Genomic DNA, 11,048 nt, shown 5'->3' with positions numbered 1-11,048 from the left:
ATTCTGCCTGGAATGTGTGATCCTTGCTTGAATACGATTAGATTAGAACAGCAAACACTCAAAGTCTACTTAGCCTCAGCATCAAACATTACCAGCCTGATACGAAGCTAAAAATTGTGTTGTGCTGTCTGCCACTATCAGTGTTTGGATCGCTAGCTGCTCTGAGCAAGCTCTCAATTTCTTGCAGCCTACAAGTTCTTTGAGGCAATGAACAAGCACATAGACGACGTTATACACCTGGACTTTCAAAACGCTTTTGACAAGGTACCTCTTCAAAGAACCCTGACTAAACTTAACAGTCATGGGATAAGAGGACAGGTTCTCTTATGGATTTAAAACTGGTCAAATGACAGGAAGCAAAGAGTAGGACTCAACGGACAGATCTCACAAGGGAGGGAAATAAGCAGTGAGGTCTCACAAACATCGGTAATGGGGTAATGGGGCTGGTACTATTTAATTTATTCATCAATGATCTGGAACTAGGGGTGAGAAGTGTAGTGGCCAAGTTTGCAGATGACAAAAAAATTATTCAGGATGGTGAAAACCAAGACTGACTGTGAAGAGCTCCGAGAGAACCTCCACAAACTGGGTGAGTGAGTGACAGTGTGGCAAATGTAGTTCAGTGTTGGTATGTGTAAAAGTGATGTGGTAAAGGTAAAGGTTCCCTTGCTCGAAAGCCAGTCGAGTCCGACTCTAGGGTTGCGGTGCTCATCTCCGTTTCAAAGCCGAAGAGCCAGTGCTGTCCGAAGACGTTTCCGTGGTCATGTGGCCAGCATGACTAAACGCCAAGGCGCACAGAACGCTGTTACCTTCCCACCAAAGTGGTCCCTATTTATCTACTTGCAATTTCTTGCTTTCGAACTGCTAGGTTGGCAGGAGCTGGAACTAGAGACGGGAGCTCACTCCGTCATGCGGCAACCCGGGTCTCGAACTGCTGAACTACTGACCTTCCACAGCCTGCAGTTCAGCGTCTTAACCACTTGAGCCACCGTAGCTCCTAAAAGTGATGTACAGGGGGGGGGTCCCAACTTCAGTATACACTACTGGGGTCTGAACTTGCTGAGGCTGAGAGGGGAAAAGATCTTGAGGTCGTAGTGGATAGCTCAATGAAAGCATCAGCCCAGTGTGCTGCTGTGGTGAAAAGGGCACACTCTATGTTATGGATTATTAGGAAAGGGACTAAGAATAAAACGGCCAATATTATAATGCTCCTGTACAGATTTATAGTGCAGCCTCATTTGGAATACTGTATACAGTTCTGGTCACTGTATCTCCAAATGGACATTGCAGAGCTGGAAAAAGTACAGAAGAGGGCCATCAAGATGATTAGGGGTCTGGAGAACCTTCCCTATGAGGAAAGGCTGAAGAGTCTAGGACTTTTCAGTTTAAAAATGAGACGACTAAGGGGGGGAGAGGACATGATAGAGGTTTATAAAATTATGCATGGGATGGAGAGAGTTGACAAAGAGAAACTTTTCTCCCTCTATCTAGGGAGTCTAGAACTCAAGGGCATCCAATGAAGCTGACAAACAGCAGGTTCAGGTTCATGCAGAGAGTGATAAAAATGTGGAGTTCGCTGCCAGAGGATGTAGTGATGACCACAGGAATACGTAGCTTTAAAGGGGGATTAGATAGATTCATGGAGGATATGAAGTAAATGGGTTCTTGGAAACCCATCAGTGGACACCATGACACCTACGGGAGACATGTTGGGAATGACTGCGCTACATTTTGCCATCTCCTGCTGGTATACAGCCTTACACAACTTGATCTTGTGAACAGTTCACAGGAATCACAATAACCCGCTGGCATAAAGTGGGCACACCCACAGAGGAGCTTTTCATGTCTCCAGCAGACCCTCTTCTTGTCAGTTCTGTAGGGCAAAGCTGCAGTGAGCTAATTCAGACAAAGCAATGTAGAAAGGACATGGTCCTGGTTGCTGGGGCCAAAGTCCACACTTTTTTTGGAAGTTTTCCATAGGGGCCAGGATCTGGTCTGAATAATCAATGGAAAAGGAAGTTCTTCTCTGTCTTAATGGTCATATTGTTCTCTGGCCTACTGGTGGTGCAAAAGCCAAATTTCTGCTTGGCATTCCCCAGCAGAATCGGCACTCAACATCTTCTAGAAAAGCAGGTCCCAGCAAACTGAAGTCTTGACAGCTACCAGTTTAGCTCTCAGCATCACTGCCTTTCATGCAACATCCTCATGTATTTACCTTATTGCCCATGCTAGTTCTGAGCTCCTGTTCTTCCACCTGGATTACTTGGGAATCCTTGCAGGAGTGAGATTTAGAGTACACCATGTGGCCTTCATGGATAGTGGATAGATTCCTGGAGGATAAGTCTATCAATGGCTACTGAGGGGAACCTCCACATTCAGAGGCACTAAGCCTCGGAATCTCAGAGCCAGGAGGCAACATCAGGGGAAGGCCTTGGCCTCTGTGCCCTGTTGTTGCCATCCAGAGGAACTGGTTGGCCACTGTGTGAGTCAGGATGCTGGACTAGGTGGATCATTAGTCTGATCCCGCAGGGCTCTTCTTATGTTCTTATGACCAGACGCACCATAAAACATTGCACCTAAGGAGGTTCTTAAGAGAGTCTTGAGGCCACCATTGCACCTATTATTCCATTATAAAATTTAGAAAAAGAACCAAGATGCTTCTGATTGGTCATCTTCCATGAAAATGAAAGGACATGGTGGAGAAGAAAACATACCTGAGCACGGATTAATTAATTTATTTTTTAAAGTTACCAATCAGAGGAAGAATATTTAACTTATCATTCAAGAGAATACTAAAAGATGAGAGAAAGTATAGACAGCTTAGAGTAATTTTTGTTAATTGGTAAGCCCCGTTCCCCTCCCCTCTTGTTTTTTTACCTGATTTTCTGTCTGCAGTATCTGAGCTCTTGCCAAGGCGATCTGCTTCTAGCCACTGGTATAAGACTACATAACATAACAGAAACAAAAAGCACGTATGAACAAAATGAACAGAAAATGCAGACACGCAGACACAGAGAGACACAAAAATATGGTTTAAGCATACAGGCATGCTAAGAAGCAGTGATGTTTCAGTGGAAGGCCAAATGCAGGACAATGAATATTAGACACATAAGACACAAGGCTCTGTCTACCAGGGAGCCCTTCCACAAAAGCCTGATGGAAACGAACAAGGATTCTTGGACACGCCAATGAAACTCCCACTCATCCCCAAAGGGCTTATGCCAGGGGTTCCCAACCTTTTTGAGCCTACAGCCACCTTTGGAATTCTAACACAGCCCAGTGAGCACAGCCACAAAATGGTGGCCACAGAAGGCAGAGCTGGCCACAAAATGGCTGCTGCAGCTGACCTTCAACCAGGCAGAAAAGATCCTTGTACTGTGGTAACACAGCCACTGCCAAAATAATGTTTTTAATAATCTGCACAGTCAATCACATCTCCAAAATGTCAATCAGAAGCCTTGCTGGGCAACAAGCCCCATCTGGTCCCGCCCACTTTCTAAAAACACTTGGTGGGCACCAAGAAAGCTTACCATGGCGCCCACGGGCACCACATTGGAAATCCCTGATTTATGCCAACACTGCAGCTTTGCAAATGGACTGTGCTTTAGGTATGCTGGTATACACTACTGGAGCATATCAAAGGCCAGCGTGTCAATGAAAAGCCTGGCATCGCAACTTTCCTTGTAGAAACGGGAACATTTAACAAGGAGTCCCCAGCTGTGCTGCACGGCACACTCATTGGCCAACCAAGAGGATGCTGTGAGCCTTGAACAGTTAAACTGCCATCTTGGAGGCTGCCTTTACAGCAGCTGACAGCCACCGGGGGAAATCCCTGAACCACTGCCCAGAAAGTATTCCCGATAAGGAAAGGCAATTTTAAATGGGCTACTCTGCATTTACAAGGAGGATGCTTGCCCATAAGTTCTAGGCAAGCATCTGCATTTTGGGAAACATTGGTTTAAAGGCTCCTTTGCCCATTGTGTCATCCAGTCACAGCATGGAGTCTGCGTACATCAGTGCCAGCCCATCTCCAGCAGTCACGGCGTTGGCATTCCCAGTCTTTATGTTCATCAATGATGCATGGGGATAAGCAAAATTAAAACGCATTACTCCCACGTGAAGCACCAGCATGTGACCAGGAGCCTACTGCTGGTTCTAACAACTGAACTAGCCCAGCGACAAACAGAATGAGGTGAGATGTTTAAAATAGCAATGAAAGTTAGCGGGTTTTTCTTGTTATTGTTAGCAAGTCGCATGTATTAACTGGATACTTCAAAACCAAGGAACCAGTTCTTAGCCTAACACCACAGAATGCTTTATTATCAACGGTATCTCATAAAATGTCATTTCCCATATGACAACAGCCCACATATTGTTCAGTTACCTCCATTAATTCAGATAGCCAAAGGACATGGATTTATTACATTCAGGGTATAGACAGTGCGGAGAGGCATCCCACGTGTACCTAAATACGTTTAAGACCCAGAATTCCCTTTTAACCCAAAATTGACAAAGTGGGACACCGAATCATTTTTAAATGCACTTGCCCCTCTCCTAAAGAATTCTGACCAGGAGGGTGGATTTCTAACAATTCTTTGCATCTGCACTAAATGTCAGTCCCCGGGATATTAGGATGGAGGGAAGCCATGACAGTTCAAGCTAATGAGCAGGATCAAACCAGTTTTCCTACTGGTGAAAATGGAAGGAAGGGGCACCCCTCTAACCATCAAAAATGCAATGTTTGGGACCATGAGGTCTGCCAAGTGGAAGGGGGACTGTAATAAAGAGGAGAATCAGCCAAGACCTAGCAAAAAAGCGGGTTGGATCTGACCCAAAATAAATGTGTAGTGTATACGCACTCTCCCTCTTACAGCACACTACAACCTTACAGCACCTTCTGCTCCCTGGTTGAAGAACAGTGGTATGGTAAATTTTGGGAGACGTGAACTGAGATTTCTGCTTAACCATGAAACTCACTGGGTGACCCTGAGCCAGTCAACCCCTCTCTCTCCCACTCAGCAGAGTCTGCCTCAAACAAAATTCACACGGGGATAAATCAACTAACCACAGGCATGCTATCCCAAGGACTGGGTACAAAGCGTGGAATAACAACCAGCAAAAATCAGTACCAACTGTGGTGACCAAAAAGTGTTAAATCATACTCGGAAACCACACTTTGGTGCCAACTAAAAACAAAAACATTCAACCCTGGTTTGCCGGACCATTTGCATGCTGGGGTTTAATCAAACTATGGTTTCTCATAGTGCCTGAATGGAGCTTCTGACTGTGTGTACAGTCACAAAGTTTTAGGATTATGCCTGGTGAAGTGTCAGAGAGCAGAGTCCCCCGGGCACCGCCATTTTCTGTCCAGAGAAGGGCCTCCATGTGTTGCACAGGAATTTAATTCTCCCAGTGACAGGCAGAAGCAGAACAAATCATCCATGATAAAAAGATTAAAGGTACATGCATCTCAGCTCTAAAATACATCATCTACACATGTTGCAGAATTCAACTTGGTACAGAGTCTGGTTTACCAGAATGCCAAGTTTCAGTGTGAGCGTACACAGCCCTGAGCACATGCCTATGTTTTCCACAGCCTGAAAAGCATGAAAAAAGACACACACACAAAAGCGTAAAAAAGCACTTCATACATTGAAAAGAGTGCTATGGAAGTGATGAACAGAACGTGAGAGAAAAAAAACCCTACACTGTACTTATTTGAATTTTAAATATTCCCTGCTTAACAGCTATAATCTGGAAGAAGACAAGAGTGGAGGGAAAGCGTCATGCAAAAACGGAGGGAAGAGAAAAATCAGCAGAAGAATATTGCAGGATAGACAAGAGTTATGAATTGTCAGACTCATCTTCATGCTAGTTTTAGAGCCACAAATGTGCTGAATACCTTCCCTGCCTTTCAGTCTAAGATTCTCAGTGGTTAGCCAGCTATGAAAACTGAAAGCAGAATGGATGCCAAAGTGCAATATCTATAAGGGCACATGCCAGCATCTGTCATCTGGAATGTCATTAGCACAAGCACAAAACATTTGGCTTTCACCTTTATATTCACAAAAAACTGTTGGGAGATTTCTGCCCAAGCACTGTGAGTGGGTCATTCACTACAGGTTTGCCTAAAGTGGCGCATGAGGGCAGTCGGGAGTCGAACCTATGCCAACAGAATGCTGATGTTCCTCCGTGGGAGCTAATTCTAAGGAAACCATATCCAAGCTCTGTCCTTGAATGACTGCTTGGGAAAGGCAATGCCCTTTCCTCCCACCTAAGAGTAGGTGTGTGAGCATTCATGGGAAAACAGCAATTTGTGTTTAGAACAGGAAGAGGACATAGAGAGGAAACCCTAAATTAGCAGAAAGGTGAAGCAATTGGGATGTGGGTCTCTCTTCTGGGATCTAGTGTGGGCTACCAGAGCTGCTGCTCTGTAGGAGTGCCTCTTTGACTTCATTTAGGCTCTGTTTGTATATTTGTAAACAAATGCCAAAAATTAGCAGAAAGGTGAAGCAATTGGGATGCGGGTCTCTCTCTTGGGATCTAGTGTGGGCTACCAAAGCTGCTGCTCTATAGAGGAGTGCCTCTTTGACTTCATTTGACTTCAAATGCCAAAGGTCACCAATACACTCTCATCCAAAAGAAGCTAATCCTGGTACTGCCAAGTCTCCAACTTCTTGCTCCCTACAAGTTTCCAAGACAGACTCTCTCAGTGCTTTCCCCCCTCTTTAGGTTATGATGGCAAGCCAGCAGCTGTGTGCTCAGAGGCATAGGAACATAAGAACATCAGAGAAGCCAATGCTGGATCAGGCCAATGGCCCATCTAGTCCAACACTCTGTCACACAGAGGCCAAAAATACCAGGTGCCATCAGGAGGTCCAGCAGTGGGGCCAGGACACTAGAAGCCCTCCCACTGTTGCGCCCACCCCAGCCCCAAGAATACAGAGCATCACTTGCCCCAGACCGAGAGTTCCTACCTATACCTTGTGGCTAATAGCCACTGATGGACCTCTGCTTTCTGCAGTGCACCTGGGAGACGCAGGTTTGAATCCCCACTCTGGGTGACCTTGAGCCAGTCTCACACTGTTCACCTGATCTACCTCACAGGGCTGTTGTGAGGATACAATGGAAGAGGGAAGAACTATGTACGCTGCTTTGGGTCCCCAATAGAGAGAAACATGGGGTACAAATGAAGTCAACAAACAAACTTGAAGGGATGATGCACAGGTGTCTTCAAAACGTCCCTGTACATGCCTTCCTGGAATCCCAGATACTCAGCTGCACGTCCACTGGTGTTAAAGGAACATGTATGTTTAACATATACACACAGTGAACACAACTGTCATGTGAAGCGTGGAGCTGCCCTTAAATAATTTGTTGAACTGGGACTTTGTGTTACAGCTACAATATGCCATCTAAATTCATCTGAAGGATTAACATCACTGAGCACTTTAATTGTAATATATGGTTGTTTTTATCTTGTTTTATATGTTTTTATATGTTTTATACACCTGCCACATGGTGCCCTTAATTGTGAGCCGCCCTGAGCCTGTTTGCGGGGAGGGCAGGATAGAAATAGAATAAAATAAATAAATAAATAATCTCACACTTTAAGCAGAAACTATCCTCTTCCTTTAGCATCCTCCAAAAACAAATAAAAGGCACTTTCACTGAAATTTTGCAGCATGTGAAAAACCAACCCAAGTCTGACAAAACAGGCTAAACTTTCACAAGAATAAACCTCGCATCACCCAATGGAAATGAATAAACTGGCAGCGCTCTGACTACAAAGTGGTTGCATTTACATGGCCTCTGAGATCTCATTACCACAAGTCATTCTGCTTTCATTAGCATCTACACAGAACTGAGATAGACGCAGGCGAGATCTACAGATGCACTTAGGGGACCAGGCGCCTCAATATTTTCCAGCAGAGCTCCCTTGTTAAGACCATTAAATATTCTGCTAGATGGAATGGCAGCCAGTGGTTTATGATCAAGAGCAGGCCCATTTTGCTAGGAGGGATACATTCAGACATACAGAAAACAGTCTACTACGAATGCTTGGCCCGACAGGTCTGCAATCTCTGCAAACCCCAGAAGCAGAGAGTCGTGATTGGGTAAGCATTATAATGGACAGATACATTAAAATATAAAGTGCTTGGAATTAATCAGTCTCGCAGTTAATACAACTCATGGCGATCGATTATTTTAAAAGGATTTGTGTGTGTATTTTAAAAGCCAACCCACAGCAGATATTTGACTCTTCCGGACCACAATAGCTTTAAAAATAAAACTCAGCACAGGCATTTAATTCCAGCTTCTGCATCCTCCCTCCTTCTGACCTCAATTGAAGTATCCCCACTCCCTGTCTAGAGAGTAATGTTATATGTACCAACAGCTTTGGTTTCTTAATATAGCCGCACACTCAAGAGCCGGCAGATCAGCAGGGATATACAAAGGGAAACATCTAGCCGAACAGCAGACCGAGGCTGGCATTTCAGTGAGTACTGACTATGGCCTTGGGACCCCCTGGTACCTCAGTATTGCTCATACAGGTGTGGACTATCTCCATAACCAAGGCTGGGAGACTGCTTAGTAGCCCCCGCATACTACTTAAAACAAACGTTTCAGCCAAAACAATATCCAGGGTAAAAGGCACACACATGTGATAGTGCTGTTCAGGGATCAGAAATAAATGTGCTATGCCTTAAGAAAAACTCACATCCTATCATCATATGCCTAATTTCTTAAGATGTAATTACGTCCACTTCACATATACATTGACTGCGCCCCCAAATATCACTGCGTTTAGCCACAAGCAGTTTTGTGCTGCCCTTCCTAACTGAGCTATCACATTTACAGGGTACGGTGTTTCTTTTTACCAAAAAGAAGCATCAGGTGCAGAGAATTCTAAACATGGAGCAATTTTCTTCTAGCCTCAAGCCTCTTTTTATCTGTAACAAACACGTGTGGAATTGAGCCGTTTGCGTCTTTGCTGCCAAGCTGCGTTTCTGCTCTAGCAGGCTGCATTCTAAGTACGGATCACTGACACTGTCTTTACTTAAAACACACAAGGCACCCTTGGCATTTAATATACGCCCCCTTTAAAAAGTCATTGCTGCTGCTCTTGCAAGGAAAACTGGTATGTCTTATAGGCATGATCTGAAGCGTCTTGAATTTAATTTTATCTGCATTCTGATCTCCCAAGGATCTCAGGATGAACTCAATACCGACAAAATGGATGGAAGGTCTGAGCCAGGAATTGCAATGTCACCTGTGACGGATGGGGCTGCACTCCCCTTAGAGGAGCCGGTTCATAGCTTGAGGGTCCTCCTGGACCCAGGCCTCCTGTTGGGTAAATACATGGCAGAGGTACCAGGGGTGCCTTTCACCAGCTGTGGCTCTTCCTGGGTGGAAAACACCTTTCCACTGTGGTGCATGCCCTGGTAACATCTAGATTAGATTATGGCAATACGCTCTACGTGGGGATGGCCTTGAAGCTGGTACAGAATTCTGGAAGCTACAGCTGGTATAGAATTCTGCAGCCAGAATGCTGACTGGAGCAGGTCGCATGGACCCTATCATTTCAGCCTTGTTCAATCTACACTATCTCCCAGGTTGCTTCTGAGCCCAATTCAAAGTGCTAATATTGACCTTTAAAGCCTTATATGGTCTCAGGCCAGCATACCTAAACAACTGCCTACTTCCATATGAATCTACATGTCTCTTCCGGTCATCTTTTGGGGAAGCAGATGTTTTAAACTGTAATCAGAGGTAGAGCTAAACCCTCTCTGCCACACTGCCAGGCAGAGCGGCCCTTCTAACTCTCTGGGTGTTTGCTGAGGCAGACCCAAAACTATCACTGCGTTCTCCCCGAGGCAGATCTGAACTAACCTCCAGCATTCCAACCCCCCCCCCGCTCTGAAAGGTGACTGGGTGCTCGAGCCGCACTGCCATTAGCTCATCTGAGTGGCTGTTTTCCCCTTACGAGGCAGGACACCCTCCTACCCATCACACTAACCTATCAGGACTCCTGTCGGGTTGCCTCCCCAAGAGCTCCAAAACAAGGGACGCATTATGAGACAGCAAGAAAACAACATCCCATGTGTGCCCGAACACTGAAAGAACCTTGAATACACCACCCAGTAATGGTATTAAATTAGGAGCTGCTTTGTGTAGTTACGGAACATACCCACACGTGTTTCTGAAATGAAGAAGAAACGGTTCCTCAAAGTAAGCAACCAGCCGCAACCCTCAGCTGTTGCTCCCTCCTTGACTAGTCTCCATGGCAGGGACCCTTCTTACCACAGCCCCGATCAGAGATGTCGGTGAAGCCCTGTGTTCTCGCCTCCTCTGCTCCTAAAGTGCATGCACAGAATCACGGGCAGCAGCAGTGAACAAGTCAGAAGCACAGAGCCATGCGGCACAATTCTAACCACCAGGCTTGCTGGGGTTCTGGACCACCAGGCATTCCCTAAACCAAAGTTGCACGCATTGAGCTGAAGCCGATTTCTTTTCAATCTTTTTTTTTTGGGGGGGGGTAATTTATGAGAACACATTCAGTATGCAGAAGCCATGCTCACGATTTCCTAAATCCTGCTTTGGGGGTTTCCATTAGGGAGTGAGAAGTACGGGGGGGGGGAATATTACAAATAATGCCGGGATTATTTCTGCTTTGTTTAACATTCTAAATCTCCAAACAGAGCTCCAAAAGGCTTATAGGTAAGAGTTGATTTCCCCCATGCCTTACTTCTTAATCCATGGCTCCGTGACCTCCTTTCCAGGGGCCTGTCAGCTATTTCGTTCTAGCAGTCAGCGTTCCTGTCTGGCCTCCCCGCTCCCGTCAACATAAAACCTATTTTAATCCAGGGTGTGCGCTCAGAACTAGCTGTCAAGTCCTTTCATCTCTCAATTTATTTAGAAAAACGCTTCTCTTGCAAGCCAAAAATTCTGGAAATGCAAAGGATGTGATCAGATACAGAACAGGAATGGCTAAGTACAGGTATCCATAGCGGTATTCTCATAAATGGGAAGACAGGCTCGCCTTT

At 45.4% G+C, this 11,048-nt stretch overlaps 1 protein-coding gene across 1 annotated transcript in view; it reads right to left on the bottom strand.

Annotated features, from left to right (window-relative positions):
* The window catches only part of DENND5B (DENN/MADD domain containing 5B), a gene marked incomplete at its 3' end in the record, with an annotated part of 97,661 nt that extends 88,221 nt beyond the window's left edge, over window positions 1-9,440 (bottom strand). Inside the window, exons 1-2 of the mRNA XM_015413899.1 lie at window positions 9,377-9,440; window positions 2,878-2,943 (exon numbers count right to left, since the gene is read on the bottom strand). Coding sequence (XP_015269385.1) covers window positions 2,878-2,943; window positions 9,377-9,440 — 130 coding nt within the window. The remainder of the gene's footprint in view (window positions 1-2,877; window positions 2,944-9,376) is intronic.
* Between the last annotated feature and the right edge of the window lie 1,608 nt (window positions 9,441-11,048).

Source organism: Gekko japonicus, unplaced genomic scaffold, assembly GCF_001447785.1.
Source record: "Gekko japonicus isolate JY-2015 unplaced genomic scaffold, Gekko_japonicus_V1.1 scaffold1588, whole genome shotgun sequence".
Taxonomy (NCBI): Eukaryota; Metazoa; Chordata; class Lepidosauria; order Squamata; family Gekkonidae; genus Gekko; species Gekko japonicus.
Note: the sequence above shows the minus strand (reverse complement) of the source record. Positions and strands in the feature narration are given on the sequence as shown.